This window comes from Macaca nemestrina, chromosome 15 (assembly GCF_043159975.1).
Source record: "Macaca nemestrina isolate mMacNem1 chromosome 15, mMacNem.hap1, whole genome shotgun sequence".
In the NCBI taxonomy this organism is placed as follows: Eukaryota; Metazoa; Chordata; class Mammalia; order Primates; family Cercopithecidae; genus Macaca; species Macaca nemestrina.
This window is the reverse complement of record NC_092139.1, coordinates 52,310,722-52,331,830: the sequence shown is the minus strand read 5'-3', so window position 1 is coordinate 52,331,830 and position 21,109 is coordinate 52,310,722. Positions and strand designations below refer to the sequence as shown.

General features: G+C 43.1%; 1 protein-coding gene across 1 annotated transcript in view; it reads right to left on the bottom strand.

Annotated features, from left to right (window-relative positions):
* Nucleotides 1-21,109, bottom strand: part of LOC105486824 (D-aminoacyl-tRNA deacylase 1) — a 170,046-nt gene that overhangs the window by 124,377 nt on the left and 24,560 nt on the right. The window contains exon 4 of the mRNA XM_011749887.2: nucleotides 9,996-10,102. Within this exon, the coding sequence (XP_011748189.1) occupies nucleotides 9,996-10,102 (107 nt within the window). The remainder of the gene's footprint in view (nucleotides 1-9,995; nucleotides 10,103-21,109) is intronic.

Sequence of the window (21,109 nt, the reverse complement as noted above, 5' to 3'; positions counted from 1 at the left end):
AAAATTGATATAAAAATGCTATTTTATGGACTCATGAGAAAAAAGATAGGAAAATAACTGTTTCTATAAAAATACCTTTCTAGCCAGGAATACTATAAAAGCTTACTATCAAAAAATAACATTTCTAAATTGTTACTTTCCAGTTAATACACTGCTTGCTTGCTTGGAATTTTTTTTTTCAAGTAGTAATTATGATAATAAGAGACTCTTCCCAAGAGAAAATGAAGGGGGCAAAGGGACAACATGAAACTTAAAAAAAAAAAAAAATCCTCAGAGCATAAGCCCAGATCTGGTCTGGATTTCAAAATGAAATTTTATAGAACTTGTACTTATCCCCTGAAGGTTTCATGACCCAACAATGACACGAATGGTTAATAATAGCCTTTGCCCTCCCTCTGCAGTCAAACAGCGATGCAATTCCTGAACAGAGCCACTGCCCGGGGGATATTATGTGAGTATCATGTTCCTGACTTAGCAGGAGAAGTGGAAAATGGAAACAAGGCCACAAACTTAGATCTTTCCATTACACAGAAATTGAGGCTTCCGGGCTTCACTTTCATGATTAAAAATAGAAAAAGAAATTGACTTCACATTTTATGGAAAATAGTCAAAGGAATATATTTTATGTGAAGAATATTCACAGACATGCCATTCTTTTGTGTTTCCTATTGACAGAAATCATTGCGATGGTGGAGCTAGTGAGGCATGAAGTGGCTGCTGCAAGACTCTTGACCAGCCAGCAGCAAGAGGCACGCTGGAGCCCACAGTAGGACAACCTTCTCCAGTCCTGACTTCCACTCCGCCTCTGGAGCAGCTGCCTTCCTTCTGACAATGACTCTCCATAATTTCCAAGCTCAATGAACACCAAGAAACATACTTTTCCAAAAATAAATCTTTCTTTTTCTGACAAGCTCCTATGACAGACATTTAGAAATTTCCCTGAAAATATTAGCTACAATAGTATACATAAATCAAATTCAATATACATGTTTCTTGGGCTTTTTACAGTATCTTTTTATAATTAATGTTTTTGTATTTGGGGGAAAACTGGGCAATAGTGAAACATTTGGCTTCATGTTGACCAGAAAAAAGGAGCCTGCTTCCCTGAACTTGCTTTTTTTTACCTTAAAAAAAAAAAAAAAAAAAGAAATCATCAAACAAGTTCTGGCTTTTGTGTCCAGACTGTGCCCAAGGATCACTAAAAACCAGGGGTGAACATCGCACTCCTTGATGTCCAATATCTGATGTCATCATAGAAACTCATGACATGGAATCCCTCCACTGTGCTGGCCTTGGAGGCAAGAATGGGGTCATTCTTGCAGTGAACTGTAGGAGGCTGAACTTTGCAGTATTACTCTCTAATGCTCAAGCCACAGTATGAAAGAACCAAACATGAGTCACTGACACAAAAGCTCTACTGTGGAAGGCAGAATGTGAGAGTGGTTGAGGGCCTCTGAAGTGTATCCAGACAGCTCCTAAATGTCCTCTCCGCCACCCTGTCACAAGCCACACATCCCCCGATCCCGAGCCTACACTAAACCCAATCTCATCCATCTCTGCAAATACACATCAGAGCTCTTAACATTCTAATAGGTCTTTGGCTTACTAACAATAAAACTCAAATTCCTTACCTTGGCCCATGAGGCCTTGTTCCACCAAGCCCAGGTCACAGCTCTGGCCTCAGGTCCTGCCCCTCTCCCTCTCACCCTCCAAGCTCCAGCCACACTGGCCTTTCTTCCACCAGTCACCCTAGAGCTCTGTATCTGCTGACCTCTCTGTCTGGCACACTCTTCCTTCAGTCTTCACTGGCTCCCTCTTATCTCAGCATCCTTCCCTAGTGCTTGTACCTAAGGGGACCTCTACCCAACAGCATTCTCTACACCTAACCCTGTTGGATTTCTTTGTATCATCAGAATTTTAAATTATACTTGTTTTTGTTTGTTTCCCCACTAGAATGGAGGCTTCATGAGGGTACAATGTTGGTTCAGTGCTGGACCTACATGCAGGGCCAGCACAGAGCAAGCACCCAATAACAATCTGCTGGATGAATATATGGGATGAGTAGGTAGTGGGCAGGTGAGTGGATGGATGGATGGATGGATGGATGGATGGATGGATGGACGGATGAGTAGGCAGATGGATGGACATATGGGTGGATGGATAAGTGGATAAATGAACAAGCAAACAAACTAACAAACAAATGAGCATGAGCTTTTATTCAAGGGCATTACTACTAGGAAATCCTTGCCACACCATGTCATAGGGAGCCAAAGGTAGGAAGAAAGGCCTTGCCTGGATGGGTACTGAGGTGTCATGTGTGAAGAGCTACCTATCTGAAATGAACCTTAAAAGATGCGGAAGATGTCAGCAGGTAGAGACAGGGAAGGAGTTCATTTCAGGTGGATGAGCAGAGACACAGAGGAGAAAAAATTGTGATGCTTATTTATGAAACAGTAAATAATCTGCAGGAAACTAGTCTACAATTCACTGTGAAAAGCTTTTACCATGAACTGAATAGGTAATAATATATCATAAAATATGAGCCCTTAATAATTTCCCATGTGTGTTTAAATGTAAATGATCAGCCAACTGCCCACGGAAGCCTCCACATTCATGCATTTCATTAAATTACAATTTCCATGCAGACGCTAAGATGTCGATCATCCTGGGTTTTTATTCTAGTTCCATTAACACTTCGACAGATGAGTAAGGCATTCCATGTCTGGTACTCAGAAAGCCAATAAAACTATAAATTACTTTCAACTACAAGTCTTAAAGAGGCTACACCGCTACAATCTTGCCCAGTCATTGAGCAATCCACATGTTGGGCTCATCTCTCCCAGGAAAAAAGTTATTCCCCCAGCACATGCCTCACTGTCACCCAGTAGAGAGGCTGATCATCAGTCACTAACATATTGAGCTGTTGTTGCTGCATCGGCTTTTCCCTGACACATCTGTAATTGTGTTGAGAAGGCACCATGTTCTGGAAACATTTTCATCACTGCCTGTGTGGTGGGGGGAGGAGGTGTTGGGAGATTGAGGGCTCGTTGATGAATAAGAACAGCCTCACATGTGACCTCAATAATCAAGCAAAGCCATCTTGCTTCCTGGCAGCTGCAGTAACATAGGTTGTAAAGTATTTTTAGACATTTGGGGGTAGGGAAGGGAGGGCAGGGTGGTCCAGAAGAAACCAAAGCGTGGAGCAGATGATCACTGCAAGGCCTGATTCTCTCTATTCCAGTAGTTCTCAAATGTTAGTGTGCTTAGGAGCACACAAAGACCTGGTTAGAAACATAAATGGGCTACTCGCCTGCTTTCCAAGTCCAGACGTTCCAGGAACTCTGGCTCAGAAAACCTGGGTGGGCCCAGGACTCTGCATTTTAGTAAGCACCACAGGTGGCTTGATGCCAGTGGTCCTCAGTCTGCCGTTTGAAGAACACTAACACCAACCCCTGGATGACTCTGGTAGAGAAAGAATATGTAAGCTCTGCACACGACAGCCCCCAAGTCCACCAGCATCTTCACTTCTTGGGACCTGAAGAAAATGTGACAAAAGTCCTGGGCCCCTTTCTCCCAGCAAAAGGCACTTGCACACATCCACACACAAAAAACTTGTGGGATAAGATCAGACCAGTCTGTGAGCCCCTAAGAGTCTACTTAATCCAATTCACACCCCGCTGGCCCAGCCTAACCTTCTCTTAGAGACTAAGATTTAAAAGATAACTACCTCATCAGTAATTACAGACTACACCTATACTGCAGCAAGCTGGCAAATACCTCTATGTAGATGAGTGTTTTATCTACACCTTTAAAAAAAGTATAGTAAGTGCTGCATTTTTTAGATTTCTATCACTTCCAGATCATTCATTCTCTCTCCATTACTAATGCAAATGTTTCGGCAAGGTTTTCTACAAAACACCACTGACTGGCAGAACATTTTTCTACAATCATCCGGGACTATAAAGCTCCTGGTAAATTACTTAACAAGCTAAGAATTCCCAATTAAAATATTGAGTTTGTTTAACTAAATTATTGCTATGCACAACGTACAAATCCATGGAAGGAAAAATTCTACCTCTCTCCCTTGAGAATAAAAAGGATGATGTTAATCTTTGGCAGGTCAAGTCAGTAAGGTAAGGAGCTTGTTTTTTTAACACACACACAAATGAGATTATAAGATTAAAATAACTAGGAATCTGCCCAAAACACATATACAGGAACAAACAAATAAAGCCCTTAAACCTTAAATGCACTACCCCATTAGTGTCCTGAGAGATTGGTTTAAAGTAAAACAGATGTTTTGCTCTGGTTGGAGATTAGAAATGTCTTATGTGTCAATGGTAGAAGAGAAACAGATCCTAGTTTTTAATTTACCAGACATATTCCAATAGCAGAGAAAAAAACTCTTTTCAATTTTTGCAATTTCCTTAACTTGTGCTATGGATTTAAGACAGTAAGGCGAAAGTCAATTGATTAATCAATTCATCAATGGGTCCCCAACAAAGAGATAGTCATGCCAGCCTTGTAAAGGCTTCTTTTTAGCCCAATATGAGCTGACTTAGGACAACCATCTATTTAGAAACAAATTAAAGTGATAAAAGTGATTCCTTACAGCTCTCCACCAGGAAGAAAAACATCTGCTAAGCTCCCACCCTTTCATACCAAACATTCATGCAATAGGCAGGCATTTCCCCAGGCACTGACAAGGACTCAGGATACATTCTGACTATGCAGAGCAGTGGGCTGGGCTGAGTGAGGTCAGGAGCCCCACCATCTCTACACCCAACTCACTCCCCAGAGGGTTGAGCTGATCTCATAATTCATGGAAAGCAGGTGTTCAGACAGAAAGGATCAGAAATCCAGGTGTGGTTCCATGTGTGGTGAGAGGTCTGGCCAGGTGGCGCCCTAGCCCTGGTAGGAGGCCTTCCATGCGGCAGCCTAGGTCCCAGAAGCCAATGTCACTGACAAAGACTACACAACAGCAACAACTCTCTAATGAGGACGCTTTGCTGAGTTCCCACTACTGTTTTGGTGATACTTCAGCATAAACAAAGCTGGACTCTCAGTCAACGTTTGTTCAATAAATTAATATAACAAAATGAACTAATATTACTGGAGTAATTGACAGGATCTGGCTACCATCTTGGCAACCAGACTTTAAAACATACTCCTGCAGCAAGTCAACAACTCGAGCTTGGTTCAGGCCATGTGAACATTGAAGCTGAAACCAACCGCAATTAGGGAGCTAGAATCTAGAATTCAAGCCTAAAAACAGAGTGAAAAGGAGTGCATTTAAATAACTGTTCTTCCATGAATAGATGCAAAGTTATTAGCAACAACATAATTCTTCCTTATATTCAGAGTACTTCTCATTTGATTTGTCCCCCAAACTGAAATATGTAGCAAGTGAGAGCTCCCCTCTATGCACCCGTGATGGGGCCACCTGGTAGAAGCAAGCCACCTGTGTGCTCATGTGTCCTTCATTTCACCTCTGGATTCCACAGCAGGTAATGAAAAGGCTGCCCCTGTCACTGGAAGTATAAATAAATAAAAACCAAATGGAATTTTTTTCCCCCACAGCCCCTTACCCTACACATTTCTTTCAGATCCTACAGAAGCCATGAATGTCTCAGCTTGACATTCCAAGGTCCAGGCACAGGGATGAATGCTTGCTGATAAGACAAGTATACAGAGAAAATTATGGACAAAGCAACAGTGATACTCAGAGCAGCGTAAAATTAATAGCTCCGTAAAATTAACGGCACCAGGTTTCGCTAGCCAACTCATCCCAGTGATTTGTCAATAAACACGTCCGTTAACTCAAACATGTATATTTGAAAGTTCATTTTTTTAGCTCCTTCCAGCATTTCAATTTAATGACGTCTTTAATGGCACTAAATAAATGAGAACGTAAATAATTAATGGCAACACCATGAACTAAGTGGGCCCTAGGCCCCAGGGAAGAGTCCTTCAATTACCAAATGGCCCTTCTCATCAGGTAAAACCTCCATCTGCTCCCCCATCCATGTGAGGCTCAGGAAAACAAGCCCTACTCAGGGGAAGGGCACTTAAGATTAAAACAAGACAAGAATAAGCTTCTACCACAGACATGGCAGGCTAGAGTGTTAAAATCTCCCAATATCTAGCCACCAATGGAAGAGGTCATGTACCAGCAATCATGCACTAGGCAATAATAAGCAGATGTTCCTACCAGAATCATGTTCTCCTGCAAAAAATGTACCAGGAACAACAGCAGTCAGCTGGTTCCGCTACTGCTTCCATGTCCTGTTCCCTTTGGAAATATGTCCTTTGGAGCAAGAATGTAATGTCCTCCTTCCAGCTTCTCACTGCCAGAACATAGCATGAAACCCATGCAGCAGCCTATAATGTGATGGGTATGCTATATGGAAAGCATGCAGGTGTTGCAGCAGCCAGTTCTGCAAACAAGCAGCGGTCCAGTTAGAAAGGCAAACTGCTGGTTACCTTTACCAGCCCAGTCTTCACCAGCAGTAGCTGTATCACATAAGCACAGCTCTGAGATTCTTGAAAATAAGAATCTACCCCTATTTGAAATAGAAATTTGAAAACAATTGGGAATCCCTTCTACTTTCCATATCCTTAAAGGTCAGCTAAAACCTCCAGTCCCCTAGGAGGCCCGCTTGGCTGAGCAGCAACAGCAGTAACAATGGCCTTCTCTGAACCCGGGACATTCATAGACACCACAGCCCGCCAGCTGTGAGCAACACTGCTAAACAAACACCACTCCTCCCGCCCACAGACACCTCGCAGGATAGGGCAGTGAACAACACTCAGGGAGCTTGAGTTTTATGAGTGGTATGGATCATGATAGCAGATGGTGTGAAGTCTGTGAAATAAACCACCAGAGCAACAGGGCAGAGTGGCCAAATGGGTCTCCTGGGAACTGCGGGGGTCAGAGAATCTTGGAGAATGAGGAGGAGACTCTGGAATTGAGACAAGAGCTCCGAGGTAGGCAAGAGCTTGACCTTTTCAGCAAGGGAGAGGAGGCAACAGCAGATACAGTAGGTGAAGTATAGGGATGGAGGGAAAGATGGCCGCAGAGCAGGCAAGAGAGGGCCACAGACGCCTGGTCACTCAGGCCCTGGGAAATGACAGCAAGGAATGCAAGGCTTCAGCAAAATGCACTTGGAAGGCACTGAAGAGTTCTAAGGAGGAGCACAAACTCAACGGTCTTGTAACTTTTCCTAAGTTGCCTTATGCTGTCCACCTCTTTCACTGGCATTAACCTTTCAGGTTTATGTTGCCCAAAATCTATCCCTGGCTGCACAGGCTGGGTGGCAGCAGTTCCTTCTCTTCCTCACAGTGCCTAGCACACCATCAAATACCAAAATGACACTTGGTGCTTACGTACACACACAAATACATGCACACACACCCACATGCACACACGCATGGGCACACCCATCCACATATACACACACATACATATATGCACACATACACATGCACACATAAACATCCATATACATACACACACACATACATTGTTCATTTGTTCAGATAGTTTAAAGAACTTATTTATATTTTAAAAGAACCTGCTAAAAGAATCATTTTTCTATAATGTTGAAATTTGCCAAAAGAACCATTTTTCTTTAATGTAATTGTAGCAGTTTTCATTACTGATTGGAATATAATGGAAAAATAAAACACTGAGAATTAAAAGCTTAATTGATAGAAACACATGTTTATCTATCAGTAAAAAGAATTTGGCTATGTTCTTCCTATCAAAACAAAAGCAAGCAAATTAGCTATTTGCTCCAAGAGGAAGCTCCTTCTAATTTGAGAAGAAAAGGCAGAGAGAGGCCCCAGGCACAGGCCAGCACCAACCTAACACAGGACCCTTCCGCGCCTACCCGCCGCCACCTACTGGAGAGCTGGGGGCAGAGCGCAGTGCAATGCACAAGGTCTGAGGCTTTTGGGGATCAGGAAACTGGTCCATGTAAATGAAATTGACACAAGACAATTTGTGTATTTAAAAAGAAAACTCCTAGCCGGGCGCGGTGGCTCACGCCTGTAATCCCAGCACTTTGGGAGGCCGAGGCGGGCGGATCACAAGGTCAGGAGATCGAGACCACGGTGAAACCCCGTCTCTACTAAAAATACAAAAAATTAGCCGGGCGCGGTTGTGGGCGCCTGTAGTCCCAGCTACTCGGGAGGCTGAGGCAGGAGAATGGCGTGAACCCAGGAGGCGGAGCTTGCAGTGAGCCGAGATCGCGCCACTGCACTCCAGTCTGGGCGACAGAGCGAGACTCCGTCTCAAAAAAAAAAAAAAAAAAAAAGAAAACTCCTAAAGGATTCAGAAATAAAAGTCTTTTTTATCCTTATAAGTTAACATGGCTCGTTAGAAGTTTAAAAAATGCCTACTTGAGGATTTTTTGATTTGGGGACAGTAGGTTATTGTATAAAGTGTACAACATGATGCTCTGATCTACACACACATAGTGAAGTGATTACTACAGTCAAGTAAATTACATGTCCAGCATCTCACACAGTTACCATCTTTTATTCTGTGTGCACTGAGAGTTCCTAAGTCTACTCCAGAAGTTCCTAAATCTACTCCCAGTGCACAATATGATACTGCACTCCTTGTGGTGTACATTAGATCTTGAGACTTACTCGTCCGAAATAACTGCATCTTTGTACCCTTTGACCTAAACAAGAAGAGGGTACTGGTTGAAAGAAAGTTGAAGATTCTAAAGGCAAAAGGTATTATTCTACCATTTCCAGAAAAATATTTAGAATGAAAAAAAGTTAGACTAAAATTTTTCTCCAAATAGAGTTAAACCAGAATAATAAACGAAAACTATGGGATAATGATCAAATAGAACCGGAGGGAGTAGCCAGAGGCAAGAGGAAAGCCCAGAGGGAATGGTGTCCTGGGAAACAAGGCTCCAGCCATTTCCAGGGGCAAGTGGGCAACAGTGGCAAGACAGGGGTTCTGAAAAATGGGCATGAAATAAAGCAATGTGAGGTCACCGGGGCCCTCGGTCGGTGAGAACCTTTACAGACCCAAGGACACTACTAAAAATACAAAATTAGCAGGGCGTGGTGGTGGCCACCTGTAATACCAGCTACTCAGGAGGCTGAGGCAGGAGAATGGCTTGAACCCAGTAGGCGGAGGTTGCGGTGAGCCAAGATCGTGCCATTGTGCCCCAGCCTGCGCAACAAGAGCAAGACTCCACCCCCCAAAAAAAAAAAAAAAAATCTGGCTTTGAATAGGTTGCCCAGCTTCACGTTTCCATTGTGCTGTCCCTTTACCGCTGCATCACTGGCCATCACAGCATTCTAGCAAGGGAGGGAGACCAGGAAGGAAGAACGGAAATGTTTGCGCAGTCCTTCCTCCTCTGCTTGCCAGGCCCTATGTGTCTCTATCCAGTGAGTGCGTTAATTAAGCCTTTACAAGTATGCTAAGCATCTGTGAGACCACACAGGTTCCAAGGACTATTACACATTTCCTTTCTCTACTTTAATTAACTTTTATCTCATGAAAGCTTACAAATTGGCAGCAAATCCAGGTCAGACATTGCTTTAGAAAAATGGGGATTTACAGCGAACCTTGAGGGACACATCCACCCACACCTGGGACCAAACCCACTTCAGGTAACCATTCAGAATGGGTGAACCAGCCAATCCAGGGCCATTGCTCTGCTGCCACCCAGGGGCGGGTGGGCGCCATGGCACCTGGCCAGGGGAAGAGAAGCCCAGGGGAAAAACCTGGCTCTGCACAGGACATGTCCTCTGGAATCAAAGGTAGGAGGAGGCAAGGGAGAAGTGCTGTACCCACCCACCACGGTACTCAGGAGTGCATTGTAAACATGCATTCTTGGGAAGGCAGGTATTAAAATAAATACAAGGTTACAGCAATTATGCATTTCCTCAGACCAAGGACTGTTCCAGGGACTAAAGATGTTACAGGCACCCAAGGGATGGAGCCAGGCACCAGACTCCAGGCTTACCTGCTTTGGGTCAGAGGTAGCAGTGCCGGGAGCTGGCGATTCCAGCTCTATGGTCACAGGCCCATCATTCTGAATGTGCACCTGCATGTAGGCCCCAAACTTGCCATCTGAAAAAGCAATCCAAACAGTTACCAAAAATGGAGACCCCAGATTACTCCATCCAAAAGCACACTGTATTAGTTCATTTTCACACTGCTAATAAACACATATTAAACACTGGGCAACTTACAAAAGAAAGAGGTTTAATGGACTCACAGTTCCTCATAGCTGGAAGGCTTCACAATCATGGCAGAAGGCAAGGAAAAGCAAATCAGATCTTACATGGATGGCAGCAGACAAAAAGACAGAGACCTTGCAGGGAAACTCCCGTTTTTAAAACCGTCAGATCTCGTGAGACTTATTCACAAAATGAGAACAGCACAGGAAATACCTGCTCCCATGATTCAATTACCTCCCACCAGGTTCCTCCCACAAAACATGCGAATTCTGAGAGTTACAATTCAAGATGAGATTTGGGTGGGGGCACAGCCAAACCATATCACACACCTAGATCAGCGTGATCCAAAACCCGGGTCACACTGAGAGAAGGAGGTTGACTGGGAGGAGGATCGGCCAGTCAACACAGGAAAAGTTGGCCAGCCCTGTAAGAGGGATGGAAATGCGGGATTAAGTAGCACAGATGCTGCTGTGTGCCCAACAGACTTGGCAAGAAATAAAAGGTCTGGTAACACCAAGGGTGGGAAAGAATGTGGGTTACCGGGACTGTACATGATGGGAAGGCAAACACAGAGCATTCTGGAAGGCCATGTTTGCACTGTATGCAGTGAAGCCTTCCATCTCCCTCCATGGAAGGCATGGCTTTTGGGCCTGCTGGGGCACAGGCAGGCCTCACACCCTGAGGTCCTTCCACAACTTGGGTGACCTCCATGAGTCTTTGTTCCTGCCACCACAACCTCACAAATTCCACCTGAGTCTTTCCTAGCAGTGGTCCTTAACTTCAGAAGGACTCAGCAAAATGGGCATGCCAACAGACAGCTTTCTTTGGCCCACAGACAGTAGCATTGGAAATTGTATCAGAAGCACCCAAGCTGCTGGCCATGTTTATCAGCAAGATTAATCTAGATCCTACTGGATGGTCAAAGGTGCTTAAATAATGATGACTTTCCATGACCTCCTATCAGATTAAAGTGGCCGTTCAAATCAACAGAGCTTTTGTCTTATCCATGTCAGACTAACTAAAAAGACATCAGCTGAGAAGGAAATCATGTGTTTAATTGCATGCTAAAATTATGGCTACAATTAGTAGAAAATTTCAGTCACTGCTCTCCTCAGGGAGGCTGAAGGCAGGCTCAAGAGGACAGGAATTATTTCCGATCTTGAATTTCTGTTGCCAGGATATACAGCATATGCTTCACCTTGTTTATCATTCCAAATAGCAGGAAATTTATTTTCTCTTCCTGTTTTTCTTCAGTTAAGAATAGAACTATTATGTGAATTTCCATCTGTACAGATGATAAATCCAAAGACATGTTTTAAGAGATCTTAAAATGGTAACTTTTTTTTCCAGCCCAGATCAAAGGGTAAAGCCCCCAAGAAGAATTATGCTAGCCAGGGAAAATAAACACATTTTTAAAAACACACACACACACACAAAAGCATATCTATAAAACGACATCTGGGCTCCTACGGTGATATAGTCAAGTTGTTCTTGAATATTAAGTCCCAGGGTTCTTTCTACCCAGAGCTGCAGGTTAAGCACGTGTTAAACACACTTATGCTGCATGTTTAAAGCAGGAAAGCTCTCAGCTGGAGCCTAACCACCCATGAACTCATCTCCAGCAGAACTTTCCAAGGTCCTAACAGCTGCAAACCAGAGTGCCTCCCTGCAGATTGCCTGTGTAGCTACAAAAACTGGTGTCCACGTCCCTTTGGACAATGCTTCACTGACTTTTGCCGCCAGCCAAGAAGGCTCACACCACCTCTCCGGGCCCCAGTTTGTTCTGGTACAACAGGACAGTTGTCCTGGAATGGTTACAAAGGTGCACACAGGTTAGTACACAGGCCAGCACAGTGAGTGTACAGGAAATCATAGTCACTATTATTACTATTGTCATGCCTACCACTGTCCATGGTAGTATATGGGCAAATTGCAGGGATGGGACAGAAAAATACTGTCAAAAAAGTATACTCTGAAAGAAAAATGGGGAGAACAAAAGCCATGTACCATTGCTTCTTGGCCTGGCTGGGAACAAGCCCACATTCTCTGCTCTCCAGAGCTGGCCCTGTGTGGCCACGACTGGGCTGAACCTCAGCCAACCTCTGGGGACCAGTATGGGACATGGGCACTAGACAATGAGCCTCAGGCCAACCCATCTAAGCACATCCCCTAAAGGCAGTTCTCTGCCACCAAGGAAGCATTCTCACCCTGCAGGTTTCCTCTTCATTCTAGTTTCAATCTGTTCAGAACCTGAGTAGGCAGGAGGCTGTTACTGATGGAAACCCCAACAGTGGGTTACAGGCTGGAACATCAAGAAATTCAGCAAATGAGTGGCATCGCGGGGTTCAAAATAAGCCTGGGGCCAGGCTGGAGCCACCACCTGCTAGAAGAGTTTGATCTGGATGTGCAGGATTGTGCCTAGAGTCTTTGGGAGTATGACTCTGGAAGCCGCTAGCATCCATGGTGGCTCTGTCCTCAAGTACAGAGCTGCTTCTACAGAGACAGGAGTGTTCCTTGGCATCCCCAGTGCCCCAGAGGCTGGGCCAGTGCCAGTGAACCACCGCTGGAACAACACAGCAGCAGAGGCCTGGCCCAAAGGTGCCTGGAAAGCTGAGGCAAAGGTTCTGAGGCCTTAGGCAGAGACCAGTAGCACTGGGAATGACATGTCCTAAGTGACTTGGAGGTGAAAATATCTGTTTCGTCAGCAAATGGGTACATTATAGGCCCTTCAGGCCCTGGCAGCTGATTTTCTCACAGTTTGAGGGCTAGGCCTAGGTCTGACTCCATTTCATACTCGGGGCCATGGAGGGAACTGGAAAGGCAGACCTGGGGCTCTTGTGGCTTCTTCCCAGGCTTTGGGCTCCCCTTATCAGGGTTCTCTGCTTGGCTCTGCAACTGCACAGAGGTGGTGTCTACATCTGAGGGTGGTGTCTACAAAAGATTCATTTCTTGGAAACAAGTGTCTCAAGCCTGGAACTTTGTAGCAAGAAGCATTGGGGGACCCAAAATACCTAATGATGGAAAAGTGAGGGCACCTTTCACTAACAGGGCCACCCTCAACTCCAAACTAAAGAGTGTCAAAGCCATGAGAAGAAACAAACATTAGGATGCTAAATGCCTAGGACCAAAATTCACCTTTAGCTGGGAAGTTAAATTCCCAACTATGCCTACATGCTGAGGTCATAAATTCAAGGCAATTAAGGTAGCCTTCTTGCGTAACAAGAGATCCAAGGCAAGGAGCTCCCTGATTATCAAACTTTGCTCAGGTATCTCTGGGCCCTGCTGGGGTCCTTGACATCACTCTGCCTGGGATAACTCTGTAGGGTTGAAGGCTGTATGGTTGTCTAACTGAGGCTCAAGGAAGCCTGTGTGAAGATGATGCAGTGTTTGAGGCCCCCAAAGGACCTACAAGGACACCTGTATGACACATCTCAGACATGGCTTGGACAAGGCTGCTGCATGAACCCAAACTCAATCGAGCATGGACACCCTTCCACAAAGAACAGCAGGGAAGGTGGCTTCTGAGCTCATGAGGTCATGGGATGTGATTTCATATCTTACTTCCTTTGGTCTTCAAAGCTTTTGGATTTGATTACGTTTTAATCTTGGCCTGTAATTTCTCCCTGGGACTGTGATAATGGGATAGGGTCTGCATTCAAATCCAGTGCATTTCCATGTTGCTGGCATTTTATTATGAGTTTCTCATGTATTTTACTATTGCAGTATATTGTCACTTAACCTCACTGCAGCAGCTCTGGTGTGCTGGGCTGGGCATTGTGGCTGTACACGGCTTGGGAATCAGCCTAGGGAATAAGTCTCCACCTTGGGAGCAGAGTGGCCTTGGAAGGGCTTCATGGCAAGGTTCTGACCCAGTTCAGAGCCTCCAGAGACAAAAGACACAGCAGGAGCAGCCTAACAAAGGCTCCAAGGTAGACTGGTCTGAGTTGGTGAGGCTTCCTTCCCTGACAGGGCAGCCCCACGGCCAGAGTGAGCCTCTGCTCAGACCAACCTTCCATCAGTTCCTGTCACCCCCATGAGACAGTCCCTGGAGTAGCGTGCCCTCTATTGTGCATGCTCTTTTTCTGTCTCTACACACACACACACGCACGCATGTACAGTTCTTCTTGTAATTATTGTTGAGAAGTAAGACAAAGTGATCCCTGTAAGTTTTCCTAAGTTAAAAGTATGTTATTATTATAGTACTATAGAATACACGGGAGAAGTGGCTCACTCAGGCTGCTGTGTTGGGTATGGCCTGGAAGGAGACCCAGCTGGAGGCAGGAGGCCCATTAAGAGGCTGTCACAAAAATTCAGATGAGAGATGCAGATGGCCTGTGCCAGGGTGGGTGTAGAAGTGGCGCTCTGCTCTCAGCTTCCATGTGCATGTATGTCCCAGGTGAGGCAAACAGGATTTGCTGATAAGCCAGATGTGGGGAGGAGAAGCCACACCAAATTCTGAAGTTTCACCCCATAAGTGCATTTATTAGAAAATAAAACTAAAACCGAATGAAATAAGAAACTAGGAAAACAAACCAAATAAATCACACACTCATTAAAGCGAAGAAGATGAAGGGAAAAGAGTGAAGAAGATTAAAGCAAAACAATGAAATACCAAAAAAACTAAAAACGCTGATTAAGAAAAAAAGGGGGGAAATACAACCAAACCACAGGAGAAAATGAATGTGATTCTAGATATAGAGATCTTTCAAAACCATTTTAAAAATCTATAAAATTGTCGGCCGGGCGCGGTGGCTCAAGCCTGTAATCCCAGCACTTTGGGAGGCCGAGACGGGCGGATCACGAGGTCAGGAGATCGAGACCATCCTGGGTAAAACAGTGAAACCCCGTCTCTACTAAAAATACAAAAACTTAGCTGGGCGAGGTGGCAGGCGCCTGTAGTCCCAGCTACTCGGGAGGCTGAGGCAGGAGAATGGCATGAACCCGGGAGGCGGAGCTTGCAGTGAGCTGAGATCCAGCCACTGCACTCCAGCCTGGGTGACAGAGCGAGACTCCGTCTCAAAAAAAAAAAAAAAAAAAAAAAATCTATAAAATTGTCTTCCAATAAATTGGAAAATCCAGCTGTGAAGGAGATAACAAGTAAAGTTTACTGCCCAGAGGAACTTGAGGGATGTTGGGAAACTGACCAGAGCAATAGCCAAGGAAGCCAGCCCAAAAAGATCACTAACAAGTTCTATTAAGCAGTAATGCCTATGTGATTTAAATTGGTCCAGACCACAGAAAAAGATGTAAAGCTTTCTACTTTGTTCTGCAAGGCCAGTATCACCCTCACACTAAAATTAGACAGGAATATTTTTTAAAGCATAGACAAATTTCTCCTTTGAATACAGATGCAAAAATTCTACACTAACAACACTTGGGAAATTTCTTGTAGGCATATATTAGAAGAACACTATGCAGTGGCCAGGGAAGGTTTAATCAGCATGGCTCACGATTAGGAAATGCATTTCTTTTATTTATTTATTTTTTTTTTTCCTTTTTTTTTGAGACGGAGTCTCACTCTGTCACCCAGGCTGGAGTGCAATGGCGCGATCTTGGCTCACTGCAAGCTCCGCCTCCCGGGTTCACACCATTCTCCTGCTTCAGCCTCCCGAGTAGCTGGACTACAGGCACCCACCACCATGCCCAGCTAATTTTTTGTATTTTTAGTAGAGACAGGGTTTCACCGTGTTAGCCAGGATGGTCTCGATCTCCTGACCTTGTGATCTGCCTGCCTCAGCCTCCCAAATGCTGGGATTACAGGCATGAGCCACTGCGCCTTGCCCAAAAAGTTTCTTTTAAAAAGTAAATATATTAGCCAAGATGTCCTGGAGCTAGTAATTGAAGGCTAACCAAGATAATGAGATTCACCCAGCCATTTTAGCATACACAGATCATTTAAGAGTATAACCATTATTAAAAATACAAAAGATGTTTTTAAAGTCCTAATTTATTTTTACATTTCTAATGCAAAATATATATGGAATAAACTTATTTCAAACAAAAAAGATGGATTGATTAAGCAAGTACTTCAGTAATAAGTGTTATAGGCAAAGACCATGAATGGAGGCTAAAATTAGTGAGTGGGAGCAGGTTGAGTAACAGGATATTTGCATAGTCTCAAATTATCTCCACAAGAAACACTGACCAATTACAAAGTGGAAAACAGTAACTTGACAGAGAAAAATCTGGCAAATAACGAGACACGTCAACATCATGTGCCCCAACATGACGCACTGAGAAGGGTACAAGATCACTTTCGTAGTATTCCTGCCAAAAAATGCCTAACTTTAATCATGAGAAGACATCAGGCAGACACATAATGAAGGACATTCTACAAACTGACAAAATAAGTGACTCTTCAAAAGTGGCAACGCCATGAAAAACAAGGAAAGACAAGGCAATCACCACATTTTGGGAGAGACTAAGAAGCTGCAACAACTAAACGCAGTTTGGAATTCTGGATTGAATCCTGGACCAGAAAAAAGGACATCAGTGGGACAACTGGCAAAATTCAAATAAGGTCTGTAGTTTAGCCAATAGTATGTTACCAGTGTTAATTTCCTCATTTTGATAACTGTACTATGTAAGATGTTATCAATAGAAGTTGGATGAAGCTTATTATTTGTCGAACTTTTCTGTAAGCCTAAATTATTTCAAAATAAAAAGTTAACAGCCAGGCGTGGTGGCATGCACCTATAGTTCCAGGTATTTGGGAGGCTGAGAGGCAGGAGGATCACTTGAACCAGGAGTTAAAGACCAGCCTGGGCAACATGGCAATACTCTACCTCTTAAAAATTTTTTTCTTTAAATTGAGTATGGTGGCACATGCCCATAGTCCCAGGTACTTGGAGGCTAAGGCAGGAGGATTGCTTGAGCCCAGGAGCTCAAGGCTGCAGTGAGCTATGATCATAACACTGTACTCTAGCCTGGGTGACAGAATGAGACCCTATCTCAAAAAAAAAAAAAAAAAAAAAAAAAAAAAAAAAAAGAGCCTATGAAAGCTGTAGGAAAGTTTTTAAAAATAAAAATGAATAAAATGAAATACAAAAGAATTAAAGAAATATATTCCATCCAGCATTTTAGTTGGTTCAGTTGTTTGCCCAAGCCACTAGAAGGCTGGCGTTGCCACCAACTGAGATAGGTAAGCTGACAGTGTCATGGTTTGGGGTTAGGAAGTGAAATTAAGAGGTCAGGGTTAGACACATTGAGTTTGGGGGTCTCTTAGACACCCAAGTAGGGATATGTAAACAGGCAGTCAACCTTAATGTGTCTAATGCAGGGACCCAGAGAATTCATAAATTTAACACACTCCAGGTAAAAATAATATGATTACTTTCTGGAAGTGTATAAGCTGATTTAAAAATTCATATGAAAAAATAAACATTTAAGAAGAGCTAGGAAAAACTCTAAAGAACAATGTGGGAGAAATTAACCTTACCTGATAGGAAAGCATAGTAAAAATCCTCAATAACTAAAAGAGTGTGTTCAGCATATAAACAGATAAGACAGATGGACAAAAAGGATAGAAAGCAAATTTTTTCAGTGAATGGAAGTTTTTTTAAATTAAAATTATAAACTAAAAATAATAAAGTTTAAAAGTTCAAAAATACATACAAGAATTTACTGGAAGATAAAGCCAGAAACTCAAATTAGTAAAGCTAAAGGCGGCTTTTTAAATAGTTTTGGGAAGCCATTTAGTAAATACCTGAAGAAAAAGATAAGTGTTCAATCCATGCTTTACATTTATATGGGATAAACTACAAACAGATAAAAGATTTCAAAGTAAAAAATGAAAGCAAAAAAGCAGAAGAGGAGGCCGAGTGTGGTGGCTCACGCCTGTAATCCCAGCACTTTGGGAGGCCGAGGCAGGCAGATAGCCTGAGCTCAGGAGTTCGAGACCAGCCTGGGCAACACGGTGAAATCCTGTCTTTACTAAAATATAAAGAATTAGCCGGGCGTGGCGGTGTGTGCCTGTAGCCCCAGCTACTCAGGAGGCTGAAGCAGGAGAATCGCTTGAACCCAGGAGGCAGAGGTTACAGTGAGCCAAGATCGCACCACTGCACTCCAGTCTGGGTGACAGAGTAAGACTCATCTCCAAAAAAAAAAAAAAAAAAAAAAGCAGGAGAGGGAAAAATAGCCAAATTTCTTTGTAATTTTGGAGTAGAAAATGTCATATGAATCATAGGAAACTTGATTCAAAAGCCAGCAGCCATTTCAAAAAATTGACAATCTACTGCTTAAGGATCGAAATTGTCTACCCAGCAGTCCCTTAAGCAAGGTCAAAGAGTAAATGACAAAATAGAGAAAGATATTCGCAACTCATAGCATGTATAAAGCACTCAAAGAAATAAAGAACCTGACAAATAACTTCACAGAAAAAATGAACAGGCCAGGGGAGGTAGCTCATGCCTGTAATCCCAGCACTTCGGAGGCTAAGGTGGGAAGATAGCTTGAGCCTAGGAACTTGAGACCAGCCTGGGTAACATAGTGAGACCCTGTCTCTACAAAGTATAAAAATAGCCAGGCATGGTGACTCACGCCTGTGATCCCAGCACTTTGGAAGGCCGAAGCAGGTGGAATACCTGAGATCAGGAGTTCGAGACAAGCCTGACCAACATGGTAAAACCCCATCTCTACTAAAAATACAAAAATTAGTTGGGCGTGGTGGTGGATGCCTGTAATCCCAGCTACTCAGGAGGCTGAGGCAGGAGTATCGCTTGAACCAGGGAAGTAGAGGTTGTAGTGAGCCAAGATGATGCCATTACACTCCAGCCTGGGCAAGAAGAACAAAATTCCATCTCAAAAAAAAAAATTTTTATATATATATGTGTGTGTATGTGTGTATATAATTATATATGTCTTTATATGTATACATATATATGTAAACATATATACACATATATGTATGTATATACAATTTTTGTATTATATGCGTAATATGTATTAATATTACATATGTATTTATATAAATAATTTTTATATATATTAGCTGGGCATGGTTGTACATGCCTGTGGTCCCAGCTACTCAGAGGCTGAGGTGGGAGGATTGCTTTAGCCTGGGAGGTCAAGGCTGCAGTGACCCATGATCATGCTGCCACTACACTCCAGCCTGGATGACAAAGAGCCAGATCCTGTCTCAAAAAAACAACAAAAAAAGGACAAAGCACGTAAACAGCTAAGAGAAAAGGAAATACAAGTCAGTCAAACATCTGAAAAAATGTCCAACCACACACTGTACATTAAAACTACAATGGGATATCTATTAGATGGGTGAAATTCTAGAAGTTCAAAATACACTCTGCCAACAGAGCTAAGAGAAATATGGTAGTCTTACACTGCAGAAAGGTGCGGTGCCTACAAACAGCTATCTGGCACCATCTATCCCATTTCTGAGAATTTCTCCAACAGGTATCTTCCGACTGCATATGAAGTGGCACACGTACAAATGTATTCATCATGTCACTGTTTTTAAGAGACAAAAATGAGAAATAACCCAGGAGTCCAACAATACAAGATCTATTAAATAAGCCAGGCTATAGTCCTGCCATAGAACAGTACACAGCAGTTTAAAAAGAGAGATTTAATTTGTTCAGAATAGAAAAGAAAAAAAAAGAAGTCTCTATGAACTGGTATGAAAATAATCTCGGGCCGGGTGCAGTGGCTCAAGCCTGTAATCCCAGCACTTTGGGAGGCCGAGACAGGCAGATCACAAGGTCAGGAGATCGAGACCAGCCTGGCTAACATGGTGAAACCCCGTCTCTACTAAAAAAATACAAAAAACTAGCTGGGCGTGGTGGCGGACGCCTGTAGTCCCAGCTACTCGGGAGGCTGAGGCAGGAGAATGGCTTGAACCCGGGAGGCAGAGCTTGCAGTGAGCTGAGATCTGGCCACTGCACTCCAGCCTGGGCGACAGAGCGAGACTCCATCTCAAAAAAAAAAAAAAAAGAAAGAAAAGAATCTCTAGGACACACTGTGAAAATTTTTTTAAAGCCAAGATATAAAACAGTACCTCACATCATACCTTTTGTATAGAAAGGGAAATATTTTTTAAAAATTCATATTTGCTCACATTTGCAAATGGATAGATGGATAGAAAAAAATTAATAAAAGTGATTATCTCTAGAGAGCAAGCAAAACAGGCTGGACAGAGACACGAATGAGAGCAAACCTTTCCAATTTAGACCTTTTCATATCATTTTGATATTTGAACTACCTCATCATACTACCTATTCAAGCATTAATTAGAAGAATAAAGTTAGAGGACTCACACCTCCCAATTTCAAAACTTACTACAAAGTTACAGTAATCAAAACAGTATGGTACTGTGTAAGGACAGAAACATAGGACAATGAAACAGAACTGAGAGTCCAGAAGTAAACCCTCATATATATGGTCACAAATATACATGTGTGTATATGTATATACATTATATTATATATATACATTACAAAAAATTATATATATAGAATATGATATATTCTATATATATTTTTTTTTCCTGAATTCATAGTCCCTGAATCAATAAGGTTTTGAACTCTTCCCATTCCTCCTGTTGAATGATTCAGACTTTTCCTTGCATCCCAAGTCACCTTACTTACTTGGATTGTAACAACAGTGAACAGAAGTTTCTTTCTACCTATGCCTGTATCTTCTTTTAAAATTTGTCTTTATTTCTTCCAATTGAATTGCCATAATAGACTCTTGGGCAAGGAGAAAGAACTGATCCTGCAATTCATGGTCAGAAGTGTGGAGGAAATTCAGGAAATGAGATAAAAGAGAGGAAGGAGAATAAGGACAGGAGGGGGAAAGAGCCCAGAGAGAATGGAAAGAATAGAAAGGATGGCAAGGTCACCAAAATGGGCCAGTCCTCATCTCCTGAGACCCAGAGGCATTCATT